General features: G+C 37.2%; 1 protein-coding gene across 1 annotated transcript in view; it reads right to left on the bottom strand.

Annotated features, from left to right (window-relative positions):
* The window catches only part of si:ch211-51h4.2 (uncharacterized), a 109,513-nt gene that overhangs the window by 21,901 nt on the left and 61,359 nt on the right, over positions 1-26,253 (bottom strand). The window contains exons 9-12 of the mRNA XM_059341658.1: positions 22,237-22,337; positions 19,978-20,036; positions 14,831-14,895; positions 1,134-1,256 (exon numbers count right to left, since the gene is read on the bottom strand). Of these exons, the coding sequence (XP_059197641.1) occupies positions 1,134-1,256; positions 14,831-14,895; positions 19,978-20,036; positions 22,237-22,337 (348 nt within the window). The remainder of the gene's footprint in view (positions 1-1,133; positions 1,257-14,830; positions 14,896-19,977; positions 20,037-22,236; positions 22,338-26,253) is intronic.

Here is a 26,253-nt window from a genome sequence, read left to right as displayed (position 1 = left end):
TTTGTGTCTTTTTTGTGTCTTTGTGGGTCATTTGTGTCTTTTTTTTGTAATTTTGTGTCTTTGTGTATTTTTTTGGTCATTTTGTGTCCTTTTTAGTCCTTTAGTCCAACATAAAATGTGATTTTGAATCTTTTTTTTAAACTTTCAAAACACTATCATGCTCAAAGAATTTGAGATGTTGCACAGGTTGCAAATATAACATATAAGAGGGTTACATCCAGTTCTATAATTTTATACTAAATATATTTGAGCTTGTCTCCAGTTTTACTTGTTATATCATCATCAAACTGAAACTGACCTCATGGAGTTTACAGCCAGAACTTTAGAGGTAATTTTATAGTAGGGCTCCAAGCTGCTTTGTTTTCTAGTCTGGATGTCATGAAGAAGTCATGATTTGGAGCTTTTGGAGACTCCAGAGGGTTAATAGTTCCTCAAGAAGTTTCAACCAAGGTTTTGCTCATATGAGCCTTTTTATTTCTGACTGAAAATGCAGACAAGTTCAGTGACTTCTAGCTGATAAAATCAGTTCTGGTCTTAGGATTTTCCCATTGCTTTATGCCTGTGTTCTGCACAACCCAATATCAAAGCTTTGGCTTGTTCCCAAGATCATGAAAGGGTTTGTTCTCATCAGCCACAGAGTGACCTCTGGAGCATTTATTTTGGTTCATTTGATCAGGTAATAGCAATGCCCTACACTGCACTGCACTCAGACCATTTACAGTAAAATCTTGGCCTCCAATCAATAATGTGGTGGGGTTCATTACAGTAAGTAAAAGTGTAATCCAAAGTGACTACAGGAGAAGACGCAAAAAAAAAAAGACCAAACAGAGGAGATGGATAAAACAGTTATTTATCAGAAAAGCTGAACTCTAGACTGATGCTCATATTCACATCAGTGTCTTCTAAAAAGGAACATTTTGCAATTTCCAATTGGATTAAATCAATCTGTCCATTATATTAAAGGACACAGACAGGTCTACCATACTACAGTAAAAATGGACTGGAGTCTGAATTTTTGGACTAAAACTACTTTAGACAAGGAAACCTAATTTAATGAACTATAAAAGAAGTAGATCTGTGGCCAAATGTTGGTTGGATTTGAGGACAGGAGATGATTCAGAATAAAGACTTACTCTTCTAGTGAGATGTTGGAGTACAGCAGAGGGCTGCTGGGGTCGTGTTGGGTTGTTGTCTCAGCCGACAGGTGCCTCTCAGGTATCGACGTTTGTGGCACGATTTCCAGCACTGCCCAGCACCTGAAACACACACACACACACACACACACAGCAAGTTACCTGAAGCCCCTTTCAGACATAACGTGACAACGGCACCACTGCACTCTGAAATCTATCATTTCCAATGCTTTGCTCAGCCTGCCACTTGGCGAACTTGCGGCCACGGCTTAACCAAGTTGAACTGGTTGTGCTGTGACAAATACCCAAAAGAAACGAGGCAACCATCCAGGCCTGAAAGGCAAAATAGAGGAAAAACTCATATTGTGTGAAATGTACAAGCTTGTGCTTGTGTTGAGACCTTGGGAGGCAAGCCCTGTCTAGGAAACATGTTTCCAACAAAGTGGACATATAAGGGACATTTTAACTAGGGCCGGGACTTTAAAGTGTTAATTAAGAGGCGGACCGATTATACTGGAGCACCAACTAGCGTTCATGAGTTCAGACAACAACAAACCACAGTGAACATGAAGGAAGAAGCTGATGAGAGCGCTTTGGTTGGCCCCGTGGATGATGGGACATTTTGTTACAAAAAAACAATGGATGGAAGCATCGATAAGAGCATGGTTGTGTTGCTATGCAACAAGGAATTCACATATCACTGCAGCACATCGAGCCTCAAGTATCACCTCAATGCAAAACATATAGCAGCTAGCGGCTAGTGTGGTAGCTAGCGTGGATTGTGTTTTACTTAAAAAACCAAAGTATTATAGTTTACAGAAGGTCTACCTACCTATAGGCTACCTGGACTTGAACAAAAATAAACAATATTTTTGTTGCTTAAGCTTATGTATTCAGTCATTATTCAATGGTATACTAAAAATTAATGTGAAAAAAATTACTTCTCACTGTTCTCAGGTCAAATGTTTATATGCGATTAAAATGCGATTAATTTCGATTAATTAATTACAAAGCCTCTAATGAATTAGATTCTTTTTTTAATAAGTCCCGGCCCTAATTTTAACAGGAACCTTGTACCCAAGCAGCATGTGTAGGTTGCAACTAGGGGTGCACCGATTGCAATTTTCTGGCCGATTACTGATCACGTATCACCGATTTTTAAAAAGCCTGACCTGCCGATTCCGATTTTGGCCGATACCAATTTTTTATAACTCACAGCATACACTTTCAATGTATGAATCTAATTTTATTGAAAAACAATAACACAGCAGTATTTTTCTTTAACAAATAAAGGAAATCACAATGTCTGAGGTAGTTAATAAAATATTGAACTTAAAATAAATAGCAATAATTTACAGGACAAGCTAACAAAAGAACTGCAACCATAAATAAAGTGTCCTGAGTTTTTGGTTTCGTTATAGTACAACACAGTCATGCAGAAGTACGCGTACATGCAGACGCACTTTCAGACCTTTGTGGAGGTAGATAAGATCGCTAGATAAGATCAGTTTGACGTAAAAGAATCGGCCAATCCCCCAAAATTAAAGAAATCGGTGCGCCCCTTGTTGCAACGGTACAGGTAACCCACGATATGGTCTGTACCTCGGTTTTTGGGCAATGGTACGGTACAGTTTTGGTACTTGTTTTAACTTTTTCCCCCCAAAAAATGATCTCTTTATTTTGTTTTTCTTTCAACACTTTACTCTAACAGCTACCAATCACAACACTTTCAAATGGTAAAAAAATATTTCTTATTCCTTCACTACTTGTGTACACTATACAGTAGTATAAAATATGGAAAATAGACTGCACTTATATAGCTCTTTTATCCAAAGCACTTTACACTACGCTCGTTCACCCATTCACACACACACATTCATACTGGTGGCCAAGGCTACCAGGGCACACTGGTGCCACCTGCCACCATTGGGAATTCATTCACACACCGATGAACGCAGCATCGGAAGCAATTTGGGGTTTAGTATCTTGCCCAGGGATACTCTGACATGTAGGCTGCCATGGTCAGGCATCGAACCACTCTGCTTAATCTTATCATTCTCTTTTCCAGGCCAAAGATATATAGATAACCCTAACCCAAAGATAAAACATAATGGACGTAGTCACAGTGAAGTCACCCATCGTTTTGTGGACTCTGTTTTGGCAGTTACCATCTTGGTTTTTAGACACCAGATCGCAAGTTGGAAGCAGCCAGTTGTGCTAGCTAGCTGGCTGAATAGTAAGGGGTAATCATTATTGAGTTTATCTAGGGTGACCAAGCGTCCTCTTTTGCCCGGACATGTCCACTTTTTACGCCCTGTCCGGGGCGTCCGGCCGGGTTTTATAAATTCACGAAAATGTCCGGTGTTCACTGTTTTTCATAGGACCAGTACACGTGCACGTAAATTGACCGGCGCTTTGCACACAATTTTGCGAGACGTAATTACCAAGAGGCTGCCTTGTGGGCGGGTCAGCGCCGCGCACACACACACAGAGAGACAGAGAGCAGAGCAGACAGAGGGCAGATCGAACAGCGGAGCAACATTGCACGGGAAATGCCGAAGCGTAAGTGCAGCTTCTCAGATGAACTACAAAAAATGTTTCCGACATACCGTCCCGGTCGGGACAGGTGGGAGGCGGAGTGCACCGTGTGCAAAGCTGGCACATATGTCTCAGTGTCTAATAAAGATTCTGGAGATCTCAAAGCTCAAAGCTCAAAGACAACTAAAGATGAAAAGTATAGATCCTTTTTGTTTGTTAAGTTAGTATCTTTGTGAGACTCTTCTATTATTTATCTTATTGCAGTTATTAAGAGATATATTGTTGAAGCTAGATTTTCTAACAGAAGAGTTCATATTTAGAACATTATTTCATATTATTTATTCATTTATTTGAAAAGAGTCTACGAGAGCTATTATTTTGTTACAAGTTTTTACAGATTTCATTTTATTTTATTACAGAAGTTAATTTTGCACCATTGAAGCATAATAAAGCATGTTCATCAACCTCCGAGAAGCCTGTCTGAATTTGTGTCTCGAAGCCGTGCCAATTGTCCTCTTTTTTGGAAATCAAAATATGGTCACCCTAGTTTATCGTCGCTTAAAAATGTTATGTTCAGTGCTCGATTGGACTAAAAGATACTCTGAGTTGGCTGTTTTTTATATTTTGAATTATTAGGATAATGTTTACTTAAGTATTAAATAGTGATGTGCCAATGAAGCCTCATGAAGCATTTTCTCTATTTTCTGAGCCCACTAGATGGTGCTCTTGGTTTAAAGAAAAAGGTTCAAGCTATAGTTAAATTGTGCTTTTAGTCCTTTGTTGAACATAGAGCGCCATCTAGTGGGCTTCATGAGGCTTCATTGGCACATCACTAGTATTAAAGACATATAGGCTAATTTTCCTATTGACTTTCATACAGAAGTACTTCTTTTTGTTCCCTGCTGGACATCAGACAGAATGCAGGTAAGGAGATTCTGCATTGGCTTCACTTCTCAGGCCTGGAAGGTGCTGCTTGCCAAAGAACTGATTATTTTTATGGAGGTGTCCCAGGGAGAATGGACTATTGTGGGGAAGGTGTAGGGGAGGTTGCCTTTAAAAAAATACTCAAAATAGCATTTCCCCAATGAGACTAATCTGTGTAAAACATTTAGTGAGGATTGCTTACTGTTAGATAGCGACATCTAACTCTTTATAAATGGAAAAAACCTCTGAAAGGTAACTGATTTATAAATGTATGTTTCCTACAGTAAAAGGATCTACATCTTCTGAGCAGGAGTCTGGTCGTCCTAGGGCGATTTCAGTTTTTACCAGGGTGCCCTATTTAATTCTGAAACTTTCCAAGAGCCTGCATAACATTGGAGGCATGGCAGTCTTACTTCCAAGCCTGGTTTCTCTTCTTCCCTTCGGGAGAATGAGACTGTCTGCAAGCCTGACATGGAAACAGAAACGTACTACTTTTAAAGCCTTGCAAGGACAGCATCAGGAATTAATTACACATTTATCAGCAAGCCTGAGCTGCACTAAGCAGAAATGAAGCATGACCTTGATTCTGGCAGCACACTGAATCACAAAACATGCTCAATCAGGAAAATGAGGCGATCGTTAGAAACTGACAATGTCTCACTCTTGCTACACTTGACACTGGAATCCATTTCCTTGTGTGTTATGTGTACACCATTACTCAGTGCTGTGTCTATTGAGCTGAATCTTCTGCTGATTGATTCTTAAAGAAATTATTTCAAGAGCTAAACATATTCAGACATTCAAAAGTTCTGGTTCTTGTGTTAGATGTGTGTCATTATGTTGTAGCTGTCTGGTGTCATCTGCATATGCTGTCATCACACATCAAGGTAAACACTGTGATGTGTGTAATGTGTGACACTTCTCAGATCTGATGCTGCAGATTTATCAACATACGTGTCCTGCTGCCCTCAGATGGCTGCAAAGATTTAATGAACTGAAAGAGAAGCTTTTCATACAGTATAAATCAGATACTGAGAATCACTTATATTAATTTATAGATCAGAGCAGACTGTCTCACCGATGCTCCGTCTTTATCCACATAAACTCTTAGAGACCCACCATAGACCAGTTTTGTCTTTTTTTTAAGGAGGGACAGGGTTTTAAGGGGAGATAGAAGGTCAACAATAGTTGACAAATAGAAGTGATGGAAGATTAATTTGAGATGCACTGTGTGTCACGTTTTTCAAGTCATAAGTCTACAAAGAGGTATCAGGCAGCTTAGCCAAATAAAGGGGACACGTCAGACAAAAGCACCAATTTTTTCCCACATGCTCTCTATCACTATAGGTTTCAATTTTTGGTAGAAGCCACTTCATCAAGATCGTGGATCGGAGATGGCAGTCATATAAAGTCTATGAGAAATGCTATGTCTTCCAAGCCAATTAGAAGGTCAATCTCGATGTCAAAATCTACATTTTGTCGGTCAAGGAATAATTTAAAGATATTAAGAATATCACTAGATTATTATTTGATCAAATAGATATGTTCATTTTCTCCCATATTGGTAGGCAACTCGCTTCAAAGACAAAACCTCTTGAGCCTTGTTGGTCCAGACCAAGCAGTCTGAAATTTTTGTCTAAAACACTTGCTTCTATACCATTCAGTAATGAAGGGGCAATGAAGCTTCATGAACCATTTGCTTTATTTTCTGAGCCCACTAGATGGCGCTCTTTGTTCAACAAAGGGCTGAAAACACACTCAATTACCATTGCTAGAGCCTTTTAAAAAAAAAACAAGACCATCATCTAGTGGGGTCAAAAAAAAAAGGAAATGGTTCACAAAGCCTCATTGTCCCTTCATTACCATTCAGTAGTTATGTGCCAATGGAGTATTTTCTCTATTTTCTGAGCCCACTGGATGGTGCGCTTAGTTTAAAGAAAAAGGCTCAAGCAATAGTAATTAATTGTGCTTTCAGTCCTTTGTTGAACATAGAGCGCCATCTAGTGGGCTCAGAAAATAAATAAAATGCTTCATGAGGCTTCACTGGCACATCGCTACCATTCAGCCTTCCTATTCTAATTCTCTAATTGGTGGGCATTATAGGCCCTCCTTTCTAAAAAGGACTGCCCTCTTTTCTGGGAAATATTGGTGTCCTCAAAGTCCCAGTGTAGATTTTTTTAAGATTTAAGATTTAATTACTTTATTAATCCCACAATGGGGAAATTTAACCTCTGCATTTAACCCATCCTTTTTTTTTTTTTTACACAAAAGTGAACACACCATGCAAGGAGCAGTGGGCAGCACATTACTGTATGACATAATCTCAAAGGAATTGGTCTTACTTTAATGGTTTACTTTTAGGTGTACTTTCCTTGGTTCACATTCCATTCCCAGTGGTTCACCAATTATATCTGTTTCATGGGTCCCTTCAGTTGATACCTTGTTTGGTATCATGTCTTTCTAATATTCTTCTACAGTACCAATAGAGGCCTTTGGCATCTTCAAACACATTTTTTAAAAACTATTTCCAAGGTAAAAAAAAAAAAAAAAGGATAAAGAAAAAGAATAAAGATTCAGTCTTAACTAGATACATTCAATCTCTCATCTATAAATTATAGCATTTTCAGTAGCCATTTATTTATTTTTATACTTATTTATTACATCACATGTCCTTGTTCTTGTCCTTGTTTAGCTCGGTATTTTTTAAATGTTTTTACTCATGTTGTTTTGTGTTATGATTGTCTTACTATGCACCTTATGCAGTGGCACTTTCGATTTTGTTGTATAGTTGCCTATATAATGACAATAAAGGCTATTTGGTTTGATACTGCATCACAAACACAATGATATTGTCAACTGCTATGTCAAACGTGCTGTTATTCGCAGCTCAGACATGTGTATTAGGGGAGATCATCATGGCTGACCAGCAGTCCCAAAAAGGCCTCCAACAGGGATTTCCCCATGGATTGTTTTAGTAGTTAAGTCTGGTGGAAATCAGCCTGATAATCCTTTAGGGTACAGTAAGTCTTTGAAGATTTCTAAAAACAAAAGCGGGGGACTGGGAAACGGAGGATGAATCACAAGTTCTCGCTTGAAACCAAAGGCCATAAAAGTTAGACTGCAGGGAGAGAGGGAAAGCAAGTCATGGACAAGTAAGTTTTCTCCTCTCTCTGCGGCACTAGCTGTTGGTCTCTTTGAATCGGCAGTGCAGAGTGCAGCTCTGAGAGATTTATCCATTCATTTGTTGTGGCTACGCTCGAATGCACCCAACAACACACCATTTCTATTTTATTCTACTAGTCTTTCACTCTGCTGGGTGGCTCAACAGAATTATGTCCCCAACGATAATTATCAATCAAAATTATGGTCTAAAAAATAGAGGCAGAGGAAATTGCTTACCAGGACGTCAAGCAGGAACAGGACCCCAAAAAGAAGTAGTGTGATAAGACGGAGAGAGAGGTGAGAGAAAGCGAGGCGAGGGAGAGGATTTGCATCCTGCAGTGTAAGCCATGAAGATTTCAGATAACTTGTGGTAACAAACTGTGCCAGACTTAAAGCCTTTTGAAGAACAAATTATGTCGATTCAAATGTTTTACATTAACTCATGAGTGCAGTTACTCTATCACTGATTTGAACTATTAGATCATATGAAAAGTTTATGATCTCTGGCAGTCTGTGTAGAGGAAAGAGCACTAACAATTTACAGTAACTTTTTACACCCTCATACTATTGAAAAAAACTAGGGCCGGGACTTTAACGCGTTAATTAAGATTAATTAACTACACAAAAATTAACGAGTTAAAAAAATTGACGCATTTTAATCACACTTATTTTTGCACTGCGGAACGTTTCTCACTGGATGAGTTTCAGGCGGACCGATTATACTGGAGCACCAACCAGCGTTCATGAGTTCAGACAACAACAAACCACAGTGAACATGAAGGAAGAAGCTGATGAGACGCTTTGGTTGGCCCCGTGGATGATGGGACATTTAGTTACTAAAAACCAACGGATGGAAGCGTCAATAAGAGCATGGTTGTGTTGCTATGCAACAAGGACTTCACATGTCACCGCAGCACATCGAGCCTCAAGTATCACCTCAATGCAAAACATATAGCAGCTAGCGGCTAGTGTGGTAGCTAGCGTGGATTGTGTTTTACTTAAAAAACCAAAGTATTCTAGTTTACAGAAGGTCTACCTACCTATAGGCTACCTGGATTTATGAAATGTACTATATTTCTAAATATGCTATTGCTACACTTAATGGCAAAAATTGCACTGGTCTGTTGGACTTGAACAAAAATAAACAATATTTTTTTTGCTTAAGCTTATGTATTCAGTCATTATTCAATGGTATACTAAAAGTCCATGTGGAAAAAATTACTTCTCACTGTTCTCAGGTCAAATATTTATATACAATTAAAATGCGATTAATTCAGATTAATCAATTACAAAGCCTCTAATTAATTAGATTATTTTTTTTAATTGAGTCCCGACCCTAGAACTATTAGATCATATGATATGTTTATGATCTCTGGCAGTACAGTAACTTTTTACACCCTCATACTATTGAAAAAAACATCATATTCCTTCAAAATTTAGGCTACAATTTCCCCACTTCTCAGTCATCTCAACTGAATGAAGTGGAAATGAAAAAGTGCATTGGAAAAGGAGGTGTAGCAAGAGCACATTTGTAGATCAACACGTTGGCAGAGCAGTGAAAGCTTCAGTCCTCCATCTGTGTCTACACAGGATGCATTCAAGCACAGTGTTAACTGTAGGTCACCCCTATTATAGCAGCACTCAGAGCAAACAATCATTGTAATTTTGGACATGAAAAATAGACAACAGGCAGAACTAAAATTACCGCTTTGTGGCTGTATGTCTCTGGAAATAGTCAAATTGCACTTAACATCCACGTCTGTACAGACTCAAAATAGCCACGAGAGCAGGAAATGGTTTGAATATGGATGTTGCTGCAAACCCTGTACAATCATCACAGCTTCAAGATTGGTCTCACCACTTCACTATCTGACCAAAGTTCTCCCCTTCTTTTCTTGTGTGATGGTGTTAAAAAAACACACCGATGAACGCAGCTCCCGATGCTGCGTTCATCGGTGTGTTTTGAAGCCTGTGGTTCAGTATCTTGCTCAACCCAACACAATCTGCAAATTTGAGCCACATAAAAGGGGTGTGCAATAATTGCTGCATTCTCTTTTAGTTTAGTTTAGGGGAGAAAAATGTTGTGGACTCTGTTGATGTTCTTAGAAACACAATACATATTCATTGTTTTGTTACCCACAAGCTTGTCTAAATAAGGTTGTAAGGGCTTGGGTGACCCTGACACGACACAGCTAAGGCACACTTGACTGTGATCTGACAGAAAATGAGCCTGCAGTCATAGTGATAGGCTTTTAATCGTAGCTGCTCATCATGCAGGCAAATGAAACCACGTAAACTCACTGAAAAAACATGAACCACTCTTAAGACCTAGACCTTGAGAATCTTATGCACTATGTGCAACGCCCTCTCAAAAGTAATTTAAACTACAATGCCATATAGATATCAGGAGAGCTTAACTCTATGGAGTCTTGGACTATTTTGTCTATTTTTGAATCCTTTTCATGTCTTTTCATGTCTATTTTGTGTCTTTTTTGGTCATTTTGTGTCGGTTGTTGTGTCTTTTTTTAGTTATTTTGTGTCTTTTTTGTCATTTTGTGTCTTTTTTGTGTGTCTTTTTTTTAGTTTTTTGTCTTTTCTTTGGTCACTATGTGTCTGTTGTTGTGTCTTTTTTGATCATTTTGTGTCTTTTTTTGGTTATTTTGTGTCTGTTGTTGTTGTTGTTTCCACTGAGGATCCACTGTTTGGGAGTTATCAACATATATATCATTCAGACTGCCTGTCTTTGGAGCCCCTGGAGGACATAGTTACAGTTCTGTCTGTCTCAGATAGATCCACCATGGTGGGACTTCACCGTACTATAGGTGGGGCACCCCTACAGTGTTATGTGATGGCAGCCTATATTGTTGCCTAAAGCAGCCATTCTCAACCTTGGGGTCGCGAGATGATTTCTGTGGGTTGCCAAATCATTTTGGAAAAAATATAAAAGCATAAAATGAATATTAAATTACATAATTTCAGACAGGGAGATGTTTTAGTTGTTGTCCGCTTCATTATTTGCCCAAAATCCATCGTATCAACTGAGTGTGTATGATCTGAACTGCAAGACTCTGTTCAGTGAGCACAGTGGAAAAAATATAACTGATGCTGGAAAAATGGAGCGATGGCTGCAAAGAAAAGCTCCAGACTGGGTCAGCAGCAGCAGCAGCAGGGGTCCTAAGATCCCGGACAACATGCATGTTAAATTGGGGGCCGCGACTCAAAAAGGTTGAGAAAAACTACAATTTTTTTCTAAAGTTTTGACAAATTATGTAAAATGTGTTATATACCATAGTGTTGCAATGTAAATGTGGATTGTATTTTTTTCTCATTTTAGTTCACATTTATTTTGCTGTATATAATCAGATTTTTATGGGGAAAAAATAACTGGTTACACCAACTGACACGTGGATAGATCACATCATTGACCCGTATGCCAACTGCTAAACTATGAAAATGAAGAGGACAAACAGTGCCAACATGTCAACCAATCTCGAAGCCTGAGCATAGCATGATCTGGCTTCAAGCAGAAGAAGCAAACAAGGTGGAGGGTGACAAAACACAAGGCCAACAACAAGTTGCACTATGTAGGTCAGGGATGGGCAACTTAAATGCTGGAGGGGGCCACAATTTTCATGGACACTACCACAGGGCTACATATAGGACTGTGCACTTAACCAGATATGATGAAACTGCTATTTTTAATATGCTTACAGTGCAGTAACTTAACATATTTCATGCTCAAATGCATTTATAACAGTATAAATAGGAATACAAAAGGCTTGAAGCAAATAAAAAATAACCACTTACTGTGATTTCTTTTTATCAGTGCAAGAACAGCAGACCAACATTAATTGCAAGAAGTAATTTTGTGCATTTTTAAACTGCACTTTTAAGATTTCATGCTCAAATGCATGTAGTTGTAGCGAGGGCCACTTCAAGTGAGGGTGCGGGCCGCATGCGGTCCCCAGGCCTCCAGTTGCCCATCCCTGATGTAGTGTAAACTAGTGATGTTGCTCAAAAAATAAAGAAAATCCTTCATGAGGCTTCATTGGCACTAGTCACGAGTGTCAACCACATTCCATCCACCTTTCTGTTGATCTTTCATGTTAATGCACATGAATAGAAAGTTTAACACTGTAAGAGGGGAGAATCCAAGTGAAATAGAAAACTTCGTTCAAGGCTCATCTAACCACGCATATACTAAACTATAAGTAAGAGGACAGTTTGGGTTTTTGCAGTGCATCAGTTGACCTGAGGGCTTTGTTTGTGTGCTGAGAGAAAGTAAAGCCTGTTTACAGGGCATTGAAATAACTGTGAAATGGTATCACAAATCGATAAATGGAGCTCCCCTGTGAAAAAACCTGCCATTATAGAGCATTGCTTTGCCACGGTACACTGCTTTCAGAATCTGGTGTGTAGGTTGGACACACAACAACAACGGAAAAAAAAAAACTAACAAAAAAAAAAAAAATGCAGCCTGAAGCTCATAAATCTCACAGAAGTATCCCAGAGGAGAGAGACTTATTGTGTGGAGCTGCTGTAAGTTGTTTTGCCAGAAGCTGATCAGCAAAGTACACCAAAGGTCAGATGCAGCCAATTGTTGGGTATAGCTCAGTGAAATTTGTCATCGGTGTGTATATCATGCAGTAGTGGAGACTTTTTTCTTTCTTGTGCGTTCCTTTTGCTGCACATACACACACACACACACATATACATATATATATATATATATATATATATATATATATATATATATATGAAATTGTATATATAAATAACAAAAATATTTATATATACATATATATCTCTCTCCTCCACAGCCACCACCTTGCTTTGTTTTAGTTGGTCTGGTTTTGGTTAGTTGACTCACCTAATTAAGTTTCTTTGTGTTGTTTTCAGTTAATTAAATAAACATTATTTTCTTATAACTTGAATACATGTGTGGTCTCCCTTGTTTTGTCATGATCTATGAGCCGGTTCATGACAAAATGAATGTACAGGTCACAGTTCAGTTCATATCACAGTTTCAGGGTACTAGTTTTTGGTTTAGTTTGGTATGTTTTTCATCCAGAGTGGGGGTACTACAGATTTCAACATGCCTTACATAAAAATAAACAAATGTCCAGCTAAGAACATCAGGAACATAAACACTTCTTCATTCTCAAATTGTCAAATCTAAACCTAAATGAATATATATATACACACATACATATCAGAAAATATCAGCCTCTTTGTGGCAGCCTACCTCACTGGAGACACATTTCTTCTGTTCATATATGGCCACTGTTTAGGATAGCTAATCGTATTTACTGAACAGAGTGAGGTTTAAATAGTAAAAGAGAGCAGACTGCCTCAAGCACCAAACCCCCGAGGCTTGTTTCTATGTCAACGGCAGGTTAAATGTTCTTCCAAAATGCACCTGTCTGAGACTCTTCAGCTGCGAAACAGCTTTCAAGAGATTTTGGATGGTGTGCTCTCTGCTGCGCATCTGGAGTCCTCTGTCGATGGTTGTTACGCCAGATGGCTGCTGCTGTTACTGCCCGCTCTCCTCAAACCTCTGCTGATGCTCTCAGAGGCTGCTGCCTCTCCACGCAATGTTGAGGACTGTGGTCGCATGTCATCATCACTGTGTAAAAGCTTAAATTTCTGACTTTGAACCGACCAAATCACACTTTCTAGGCAGTCTGCTGCTCTACTTTACACTCATATGGACATTTTCAGTGGTGGAAGGTATCTAAGTACATTTACTCTAGTACAGTACTTAAGTACATTTTACTCACTTTACTAGGGTATTTCCACATTTGTAACTTTATACTTCTATTTCACTAGCCTGGGTAAACCCATACAGCCTTGCGCGCTCAATTTAATAAGCTACAAGCCGTCTGGAAGCCAGGGCCGTTTCTTAGCCCTGTTTTAGGGATCCAATCACAGAACGGGGAGGGACGGCAAGACGATGACGCGTACTACTCGACAGATGGAAGCTTGTAGATTTGTAGTTTTCTTACGGATCCAACATGGCTGCAGCAGACGCAAAACTCGGTTTCGATCTAGCTATAGTCGACCCCAATTGGGGTCGGGACCCCAAGGTTGAGAATAGCTGGCCTAAAGGATAACAAATCCTCTACTTGCAAAGATTTAAACACATTTAACAATTGAGACCTTCTTTTTGATGGCTGAAACATACAGTAGCTTAAACCTTATTATTACTGTGAATAAAACAAAGCCACCCCCTCCTGAATTTCCTGCCTCCATAATCCCAAACCCTCTGCCTGTGGAGAGGTTGTGGCAGTTATTCACAGAAATAGCCCAGCGTCCTGTGGAGCTCTCTCCTGGGAGACAATCCACCAGATGCTCTCCTGGGGGGAAAAAGTCTCTGCCATGGTACAAGAGTAGATTTAGAGGTGAGGGTTTTTTTTTCTTCTCTCTAGCAATTTCCATAGAACATGGCTGAAAAATAGTATGACAGGTTTATAAGCTAATAACTATTTATTGTCTGGAAGCAGTGGTGGAAAAAGTATTCAGAAGTAAAGGTACTTAAGTAAAAGTACTAATACCACACTGTGAAATTACTCCGCTACAAGTAAAAGTTCTGTATTCAAAACTTATTAGCATCAAAATGTACTTAAAGTATCAAAAGTAAAAGTACTCGTTTTGCAGAAATGGACCCACTCAGATTGTGTTTATACAGTCATGGAAAAAAATATTAGACCAACCTTGTTTTCTCCAATTTCTTGTTCATTTTAATGTCTGGTACAACTAACGGTACATTTGTTTGGACAAATATATGTAGGTAGCGTTTCAAGTGCTCCATGATAGGTTACTTAATATACTTTTATGTGGTTTAATTTATAAAAATGCATAATCATTTCAAATTTAACATGATTTTTCATGTTAAATCTCGATCTGAAAAGTAACTAAAGCTGTCAGCTAAATGTAGTGGAGAAAAAGTACAAAATGTGCTGCTAAGTACCTCAAAATTGTACTTAAGTAGTTCTGGAGTAAATGTACTTAAGCTACATTCCACCAGTGTCTGGAAGTATAAGAGCAGGGCAGTAAGATAATAATGAGCTTACCAGAGGATGTTGAGGACCGTGCAGGTTGTCAGACCTCCGAGCACCGCTCTCCGAAACCACAGGATCTGCACAGAAAGAAAATACAGTACATGGTGACCGACAGCCTGCTTGCAGTGGAATTTTGTCAGCCTTAGTTGGAAATAAAAAGCAAGCTTCAATACACTGTAAAAATATGTCTGTAGATTTTATGGTGAAAAATTGCTAAACCATGACAGAAAAAGACCGTAAAATGATAAATGGGTTTATTCAGTTTCAGTCACAATGAAACACCGTAAATGTATACATCAGCCAAAACAGTATTTTTTACAGTATTTTTTTTAAAATACTGGCAAAATACACTGGCATCGTGTTTGTAACAAAAGTATACTCTAATATATATTCAAGCATCACTGTAATTTTAGCATTTATGTTTTGTAAAAATACTTTTTCTCACTGTAACATAAATATGCTGTAATATTTAATGGTAAAATCTGTAATTTATGCTGCATTTATAAAGTATGTTCTTGTCAATTATATGCCGTTAACAGCTTTTCTTTTGATGGAAAAACTTTTTATTTCTAAGGTAAAATATGGAATAAAATAGCAATCTTAACCCTCTGGGGTCTGAGCCTATTTTGGCCATTTTTGAATAATTTTGATTTCATGTACCACATAAAAAATGTTTACAATACCCATATTTGGTATCCATTTTTCTTCACCTATATGATCTGACAATTATTTTATCACTTTAACCTACTCTACCAAAAATCATGAAATCCGAGTTGAAAATTATACTATTTACTACAATAAAAACCACAAATATGCTCAATGAACTGTTTTGGAACTTGAAAATGTAAACATAGGATACAAATATGAACATATAAAAAGGTAAAAAATTAAATATAATAAAACTATATACAAAAAAGTCCCATAACAACATGTATATTTAGAGGCGTTTTTTTCCTTGTTTGCTCTTCAAAACAAACTATTTGTGAAATTACACAGAGAGCTGCACCAACGCTGAAATATTTCTGTACTATCAAATTAAAACTATCATATCTTTGGTTTTACATGACCTAGGAATGTCAAACAAAAACTGGGAGAAAGTTTCAAGTCTGTACTCTGGAGTGAAGTTGATAGCAGTGCTCCATGTGATCTAGTTTTTTTGTTAAACGTCACATGATCTGATCAGGACGGCACGTTCATAGACCCCAGAGGGTTAAATGTGAAATCAACAGTGCCAACATCTTTTTATCGCCATATTAGAAAAAGTTGCACTGTATTTATTACGGTAACGTTCTGGCAACCACATGTTTTTTACCGTAAAAAGTTTTTATTTTACAGTGTATGATGCCCCATCATGCAGTCATCTGTGCACTTACACACTAACACAGCTGAGAACTCCTTCAGGCATGTCAGTAACGGTAACACACGCTCTCAGCCACCACACTAGGTGATTCTCACCTCGTTTTATGCAAAAAAATATCTGTGTTCAATGCAAAACATCCCTCTTTAAAGGACCTCAAAACATACAATCATGTCAGGGATGATGATACATTTTGAAGCGGTTTAGCCAAGTGAGATGTGGGTGGTTATTTGTATGCAAAAGTGTGTTATTCTGACAAAGACATGGAGAATATGCAGCAGCAGAAAGGCAGGCCTGCAGTCACTGAAGGTCGAGGAGGAAGAATTTTACATGCACTTGTTAACTTTGAATCATTTGTTTTGCACATTTTCAACTTGCGCATCTAAGAAGCTGTGTGGAAGTTCTGCACTGAAATAAAGACATTAAATCATATTAAATACTTTTTGTACTTTCTACACTACACACACTGAGCGGGAATCAATCAAGATGATAAAAAGAAAATGCTGAGGAAACAGACTGTGCAAACAAATCATGATGTACACGGCATACACATCGAGTGATGATTAAGTCTGTTGGGGCCTGAGGCAGAATTTCCTCCTCCACAATGCCTTCATTACCATTATGTTATAAACAATCTGATACCAAAAAGAAGATGTATTAAATATATTATACTACATCATATGATACCAAATTATATTTGCCATTTATTTGTTATAGTATGTACTGTTATATTGCTGTAATATAGTAGAAGTTATGTTATATCTAAGGTTATATTGACACCTATCAATAGTGTTGGCTCTGGTGTGAAACAGGGACCAAATTGTTGCTTATTGCCTCAAGTTTGTGTTCACACAGCAGTATTTAAAGTGGTCCCCAATTTGTCATGCACAAAGAAGCTGCTCTCTGATTGGTCAAAACTAAGAGGAAGCAAACGCAGAGTTGTCTCGTAGAGTAGGTCGTAGAGACGCGTAGGTGGGCTCTACGTGTTCGAAATAGGGGGGGTAGACACCAATTGGGCACTTTTGGGAGGTACCGTTCAAAAGTTATGGGCGTGTCAAAAATCCCCATAGGAATACATGTAAAAGGTGAAAATTGTGTCCGCTTCGAAGTGAGACTTTCTTGAATAACTCGAGAATGCTAAGTCATACGTGGTCAAACTTGGTGTCTACACCCCCCATTCCATTTATAAGGAACATGTAGACACCAAGTATAAGTTTGTGGGACGTACCGTTCAAAAGTTATGGGTGTTTGAAATTTCCTCATAGGAAATACATTGGAGTCTCCGAAGTGAGACTTTCTTGAATAACTCACCTACGACTCGCTAAGTCGTAGGTGGTCAAACTTGGTGTCTACCCCCCCTATTTCAAGTATAAGGAGCATGTAGACACCAAGTATAAGATTGTGGGAGATACCATTCACAAGTTATGGGCGTGTCAAAAATCCCCATAGGAATACATGTAAAAGGTGAAAATTTTCTTTCGACAACTCAGGTGGTCCGCTTTCCAATTTCACATTGGAGGGATAACTGCGTGGGTTCATCTCGGCCCTGATCATCATTTATTACATTTTTTATTTTTATTATTTTTTATTTTATTTTATGTATTATCACTTTAGGCAAACAATACAGTGCTGTGGTTTGAAAACAATGTGTTGATGCACTTGACAGTGCATTCAGGAGAGGGTACATTATTCCCCCTGATTTCTAACATGCTCATCAGCTGAAAATGTTTCTAAAGATGCGCCAGGTACTCTCTTTTTTCACTTCTGGACAGATTGTCTTTGACTGATTTCAATTGAAACTTTAGGAATGTGTTTAAGAGGGAGGAGAGGGTTGTGGTCAATGTTGCTACATTTCAAAATATTGCTACTGCTAGTTTATCAGCCATTGGGTACCCCCTACCTGCCTGGGGTGCCAAGTTGCTTATCTTTAGCTGCATGAAGCATGCTACTTTAAACTTCCACTAATGAGACTAAAACATCAGACCTGTGTGGAACGGTGAGAAGAGGATAACCTTCCTCATATTGTTAGAGGAAAAAAGAAAAAATGTTTTCGACACGGTTTACAGCAATTATGTCATCTTGTTGTTCCCTCATTTTAATGGCACCCAGCTAATTAGTTCCACCAACTCTTTACAGTTGTTGATGAACTCCTGATATTCAGTCGCAGATGGAAATGCGCATACATTTACATTTTGTTTTGCACATTTTCTGGAAATTTGATTAAAAGACAATTGTTTAGAAACTTCATTCAGATGAAAGCATCTTCAATTATCATATTCTTCAGTAACCAGATTTTATGCTGTTCTGTTCATTGTCCTTTAGTGTAAGGACTCAGTTCAAAAGTGTTATTTAACTGCATTGACCTTCTGAGACTAATGATGTGCCAGTGAAGCCTCGTGAAGCATTTTCTTTATTTTCTGAGCCCACTAGATGGCGCTCTATGTTCAACAAAGGACTGAAAGCACAAATAATTACTATTGCTTGAGCCTTTTTCTTTAAACTAAGAGCACCATCTAGTGGGCTCAGAACATAAAGAAAATGCTTCATGAGGTTTCATTGTCACATCACTAACTGAGACCTGCAGGAGCCGGCACTTCCGACTTTATGTCTTCTGGAGGCTATAGCCAACCTAAAACCCCCTCTCCCCTCATATAAATGACTCTCTGTGGCTCTCACAGGGTTAAAAATACTTCTCAATGTAGTTAACCCTTTGGAGTTTGGGGCTATTTTGTCGGTTTTGGACTCCTTTTCATTCTGCCTGTATAAACCACTTAAAAATCTTTACCATGACGTTTTGGTATCATTGTTTTCAGCACAACCTCATCTATATGACCTGATAATTATTTTTTTCTTACTAGTACTTACTGGATCAACATTTTGAACACAAAAACACACAAAATAATAACAAAAAACACACAAAAAAACCAGAAAAAACATAAAAACGCACAAAAAACACATAAAAACACACTCAAAACACACCAAAAACATTCTTAAAAAATAACAAAAAACAAACACAATAAATAGATAAAAACACACAGAACACACAAAGAGATAACAAAAAAACACACATAAAAACACAAAAAAATTACAAAAAACAGTAAACACAAAAAATGCTGAATGCGCACTGCAAAATTTGAAAAACCTCTGCAAAAAAAGAAAAATCATGTTACTACATTTGGTCGAGGTTTGCTGAAAAATGGTTAATGCATTAAATTGGACACGGAAACTTCTGGAAAAGCCAAAACTTTAGAGAAAAGCTGACAGCAGGGCTCTATGCTGCTTCGTTTTTACGTTGTGACGTCATGAAGAAGTCGTGCTTGGGCAATTTCGTGGACTCCAGAGGGTTGTTACTTAGAATATTTCTTGCCTACATTTTGTAGAGACTGGAGCTTTTCCAACAAAAAAACTAAACCCTGTGCCTCAGAAAGAGCTTAACACTTAAATTCAATTCCAATCAATGAGTTGAAGGTACCATCAGTGCCCATGCTTACATTTTTAAATAATACCTACATTTACTAGAATTTCTAGGGATCATACGGCAGTAGAAAGTAACACCTGGAGCTGCCCAGTACATCCACAGTGGTGTTGGCCATTGAGCTGCTCAGTCTACATCTATATTGGCCAGTCTGTCTAGTGTTTAGTGATAGAGCCTTTCAGTCTTTCTCTACTCCCCCTGATACAGTCTCTCTCCCTCTCAGTGTACTAATACAGAAGAATAACAATATAGTACCTCATAGGCCTTTTTCTGAATTCAGTGCAGTGAGTATAGTCAGTTCAGGACACAGAGGAGAACTAGATTTACCTGTGTTCTGTTGTGTGAGATTTGTGAGAAGAGCAGAGGCATCACGTTTACAATCCCTCCTGTTGGGATAAAAACAGAACAGCAGCTTGATCTCACAGACTCTGTCATGTTTGACTTTTTTATTTATTGCAGCAAGACAAAACTTAATAAAAATGTCACTGTCTTCCTCATTCATATGACAAATCCAGCTGTAGACAAACACATTTCTGGCAATGACATATATATATATATATATATATATATATATATATATATATATATATATATATTCTATCAGAGGTCTGCCAGCATCTCTCAGTGATAGTATGGCTGGAAAATAAACCAGATGTATCACATAATGGCCATTATTATTTTCTAATCGACCTTTATTTAGAACATGGGTTTCAAACTCGGGGCCTGCGGGCCAATTGCGGCCTTCGTGATGATATTTTGTGGCCCCCACCTTGATATGAAAGTTTAATGTGAGTTTTATATGAATGGCACTTTACCGTGTTGTGAGTCCCTTTAATTACTTTTTTTTGGTAATTTTGTGTCTTTTTTAATAATTTTGTGTCTTCTTTAAATAATTTTGTGTCCTCTTTTGGTAATTGTGTCTTTTTTTGGTAATTGTGTGTCTTTTTAGAGTAATTTAGTGTTTTTTTCTGCCATTTTGTGTCTTTTTGGGTCATTTTGTGTCTTTTTTGGGTCATTTTGTGTCTTTTTTAAAATAAGTTTGTATTTTTTTTGGTATTTCTGTGTATTTTTTGGTCATTTTGTGTCTTTTTTTCACCTTTTTCCATCTTTCAGTAATTTTGTGTCTTTTTTTGGTCATTTTGATACTGCCTCCAGCGGCCCCAAGGTAATTTGAGTTTGAGACCCATGATTTAGAATTTTCCATAAATAATTTGTGTGAATCCTGTGCAGTTAAACTTAGCAACCAATGCTCAAACCAAAATGAGTTTTGGAAGAAGGGAACAAGAGAGAAAACACTTTGCACCCATGCAATTACAAGTTATTGTAAATTCAATCAATAATTCTCAACATAAATCAACATAAATAAGTGAGATGCAAAGACTCGTTGACGATGAAGCGCGATAAAACATTCATGAATAAAAAAAGAGTCAAAATTGAGGTTGATTGCAGTTCAAAGTGTCCTGTCAACAGTTTAACAGACATCTCTTTTACTATTGTGGTTTATGGGGAAAATGTTTTTTTGGGCTGCAGGGGCATTTGGGGGATTTTTTTTCACATCGGGAAAAATTGGCGTAGTTGTTGCGGGAAAAATTTGGATATTTGAATTCCTATTTATTTTGTTCTTATTTAGGTCTCTGCTGTAAACTGATTAAACAATGGATGATACACTAAAAAAATCATTGTGTTCTTATGCAACGAAAACACAACATAAATTGTAAGCATAATTGGTAACACCTTGTTGATTTGTAAAGGTCTAACATTAAAAGTAAAGATCGGAGGATGAGGAAAATTGTGAGAAAAAAGGAAACTTGAGTTGTCTATTAAGTTGACTTTGTTACTCTCTATCTTGCAGCAGGGACAGCACTTACACATTTTTTAAAGAATATGATGTGTATTAATATTTTGTGTAAATTTCATATCTGCCGACAGCTATCAAAAGTATCAGTTTCAGGTTTGTTCTAATAGTGTTGTGGTTATTATGTTCATTTTTTATTTTTGTCCTAATGTTTCCGAGCTATTGCCCTAACTATTTTGGTTGTTGTTTTAATTTATTCTATTATAATCCCAACATGCAAATGCTTTCTTGGTTTGTTTAGGTGTGTTTTATATATTCTGTGAATTGTATTTTTCACTTAAAAAGAAAAGATATGAGTCTTTTTATATGAACTAATCCTCTAAATCGAACGTTAATGAGATGTAATGATTTTAAGCTGTTTTGCAAGATTTGAATCAAACATTACGTATTTGTTTTTGGCGACACATTGTTTTTGGTCTCTTTTAATGCCTGTTATATCAACCAAATCTTGCATCAGTTCTTGCAACAAATTAGCTACTGTGCTTGTAATGGAGCAGTAAGGCTTTTGGCCACATGCTGTGAACTTGCTTCAAGGTAGTTTTCCAAATCTGGTTGTCAAGTCTGACTGCAGGTGGGCTGCAGTGCATCATGAGCCTTCAGTATTCTTGGCCAGAAAAGGACGGTTAAAAGTAGTATAGTGGACGGAAAGGAAAAGATAAGAGGGCCAGACAGGTGAAAAGATGAAGACGGAAAGAAGGAATTGAGCAAGACTGTTCAAAGCTGCTTCTCACCCAGAGCCACCGTGCCCATTAGGAAAGGTTTCCCCATCTGACTGAAGTCACTGCTGCTCTGAAGGCCGACCTCTGACCCCACTGCAAATGTCACGGCCACCTGAGACACACACACACACACACACACACACACACACACACACACACACACACACACACACACACAGAGGCAGTAGGCATTCTGTCAAGGTTGAGATCAAGATAAACATAAAGGTATTTGTCATGTAGACAGGTAATTAAACCCTGTACAGAAACTCAAAAATAATACATACTCCTTCTTTAGACACTTTATTTTTTATTGTACTTTTATTGTATTTTTATATTTTATTGCTTGAAGTATGCCTAGGTTGTTCTTTTTATTTAATTGTGTTGTTATTGTCTCTGTGTGTAATGCTGCTGCTACACTGTAATTTCCCAGCTTGGGATATCTATCTTTATCTATCTATCTATCTATCTATCTATCTATCTATCTATCTATCTATCTATCTCTCTATCTATCTATCTATCTAAAAGCAATATGAACCAAACATTTAGTTTTTATTCCAAGGCCAACAGTAAATGATGTGGAGTGATCTGTTATTGAACATTGTGACTGTTGTAGGTATAAAAGCATTTTTTTCACACATCCATGTAACAATCAGTGGAGCATCTCTGCTGTAAAGAGAAATCCAGAAACCCTGATATACTTGTACATAAAATAAAAAAACAACAATTCCTGGTTTATAAAGAAGATCAACCATTCACCATTCTCTCAAATCTGCGTACAAACAACATGATTTTAGACCTTGAAATTATGTGCAATGATACGCCAATCCATCACCATGTTTATGTTTGGAGTAAGTGGCATCCTTTTATTATTATTTAGCCATCCAAGGTGGAGTATAAAGCACAAATGTTGAACTAAGGGTCCATAATGGCGTGAAACTGTCCCACTGCCAAATTGTCAAGTTCTTCAGGGCTTCCACAGACAGTTTTTGAGTCTGTGAAAACTAAAAACAAGGAAGGTGTTAAGTCTGGTATATGAAATGTACACGGAAATATCAATAAGGATTTAAGATGGCCCATATTATAGTCTTCGCTATTCTTGCCTGTGTAACATAAATACCTTTTGTTTGTATGGAATTGCTCTGAAAAGAGCATTTGAAATGATTTGTAGTTATCCACTTACACCTGAATATAAGCTTAAGACTGAATGGCCCCAATCAATACTTTTGTTCTTTTCTTTTAGTTGAAAAAGACTCAGCAGACAGAGTTTCTGTCAGTTTTCATGTTTTCTCAAGCTCCTCATGTATGAGGATGGACAGGAGATTTGAAAAAACAGTTTTTGCTTTTGTGGCTTTTGATTTTTACACTTAATTTATTTCATACTTTCTGTAATTTCATATGCTAATCTGTTTCTCATTTTAATTTTTTGAGCAACAAAATGATAATGGTCACCCAGGAGACCGGGGTTTGTGTCCCATGTCCAAACAAAAGTCAAAAATGTAATTTGAAGTTCTGTCAGTTCATGTCTGTGCCATTTTTTACGTGACCAACATCAACATCCTCATCACACACTCAAGAACAGCAAACTGGCTTTCTGTTACCTTATCCATAGTCTAACATGTAGCACTTCTACTATATAAAATTATGTTTTGTGGTTGAACAGTATATATATACACATACATACATATACATATATACATACATATATATATATATATATATATATATATATACACATACATACATACATACATATATATATATACACATATATATACATATACATACATATATACATATATATACAAACATATATATATACATACACATATATATACATAAATATACATACATATATATATATATATATATGTTGACATTTATCTTTAAATTGCTGAATACAATAACACAATTAATTCATGTACTGCACTATTTTAAAAAGTAGTTGTAACTACCCTATCAAATTAAGTAACTCTTAATAATATCATACAAGTTTAAATGGCCGAAGAAAATTAAGTTAGTATGTTACAATTAACCTAATCTAGTTAAGACAGACCCCTGGTAATTAATTAAAAGTAATGCAAATACATCATGTTGACCCAACATATTTACATTTTGTTCACTCAACAAAATAGTTTCTCGCTAAATTAAAGCATTTTATTAAGGTGGAAATTATTTCCATATTTTTTTACGTTCTGGAAACAAGTTATTTTTACTCCTGGCATTGACTTGGAATGAACTTTTTTGTAGTGGTTTTGTTTCACAATTGTAAGGAAACTATGGCATTTAAGTAAACTCAACCGCTTTGTTTCCAATGAGCGGACATTGAATGGGCTGATGACGACATTCTCAACCTGCCAGCAGGCGGAACAGGCTCCTTCTTGTCCATACTGACAAGATAAGATAAGATATGACATTATTTATCCCGCAGTGGGGAAATTTAGGTGTCACAGCAACTCAAGATACTGACATAAAGATATAGAAGACAGAATACGAATATAAAAAATAAGACTATACATTTTATATACATTCATTTCTGTTTTTTTCTTTTCTTAAGTTTGGCATTTATTATTAATATTTATTTTTTGTGTTTGTTTTCCTGAAAGAACTTTGCATTTTACAGACATTCGTGCATGTAGCATGTAAAATAGGTTAAATAGGTTGTTGCATGTGGTAGTATAAAAGATCAAAGAATAAATATATTTGAATATATGCAGAGATATACACAGTATAGTATAAGTGGTATATGACATATATGACATGTGCTGATAATGCACATTCAGTCGTATAACATTCAAAAAGGGTGTAAAAACATTACAAGGAAAGATGTGTTCAAAAAGGAAATAAAGAAGTACTTGGCTGACGCTTACTTGAAACATTAGAGGGAAGCATGTGTTATTGGAAATGTGACACTTTTTATATTTTTTTTATAGGGATGTTTGCAATTAAATAATTACTGTATGATGTATGTATGACATATAACTTTTTTACTTTTCCTAATTTATGTTGGTAATCAGTCAAACTGTGATGCAGTATGCCATGTTTGGAATGAATATACTTGTCATTTTATGTGAATATATATTTTTAATTTTATTTATGTATGTTTTAAATGTGGACCCCACTAAAAGTAGCTCCAATTTAGGGTCAAGCAAATGGGGATCCTTCTAAATAAACAAATATATAAGTGGACCAGGATGTGAAAAGACAGAGATGAAGACGGCAGCAAAACACGTCAGAGGAAAGACATGGAGGAAAAGACAAGACATGAGAAGAGATAAATGAATAAGCTAAATTACAGCAAGATAGAAGGGAGACGTGTTAGGAGAGAAGATGTTTGAAGAGGGTCAAGGAATGGTGAGGGCAAGTCATTGACACAAAATTGAACAAAAAAGTGATGAAGAGGAAGGAAAGAAAAGGAGTGAGAAGCCTGTTGAGATAGAGGACAGGATGATTGGTTGTAATGGCTTCTAACTGAAGATCCTGTGTGCAAGCTAATGCTTTTTAGTTGGTCTGAAACATCAGAGAGGCTTCTTTAAAAAAATTAAGAAAGTGTCTCATCTCGCAGGTTTCATTAGGGCTCGGACCACATCTTACTTAACTACTCACTACTCACCACACACATACACACACACACACACACACACAAACACACGCACCATAAACCTGGCTGCATTATCCTCTTTGAAATGATTTGACCGCCCTGCACCAGGCTGCAATATACCCCTGCTGTCATGGGAGCCAGCGGCATTAAAGGTTCAATGACAACTTTATTAGAGGTGAGGGTCTGGAGTCTTAACCAATTATAAAGCCTGAATAAATGTCACGCTAATTATTTCCAGAAAGCCGTGAAATTGTAGTCGATTCTCCGTGAATAATCTACCTTCCAACACAATTCCACAGCTCGGTGCATGAGATTCATTTAAAAAAAGTGTGTGTATGTGTAGCCTATTTGTGTGTTTCTGTGTGTGTTTAAAATTCATCCACATTTCTATGTGTGGTTGATGTAACAGCCAGAGCATCATTCAGGCCTAT

This window comes from Centropristis striata, chromosome 9, assembly GCF_030273125.1.
Source record: "Centropristis striata isolate RG_2023a ecotype Rhode Island chromosome 9, C.striata_1.0, whole genome shotgun sequence".
Taxonomy (NCBI): Eukaryota; Metazoa; Chordata; class Actinopteri; order Perciformes; family Serranidae; genus Centropristis; species Centropristis striata.
Note: the sequence above shows the minus strand (reverse complement) of the source record. Positions and strands in the feature narration are given on the sequence as shown.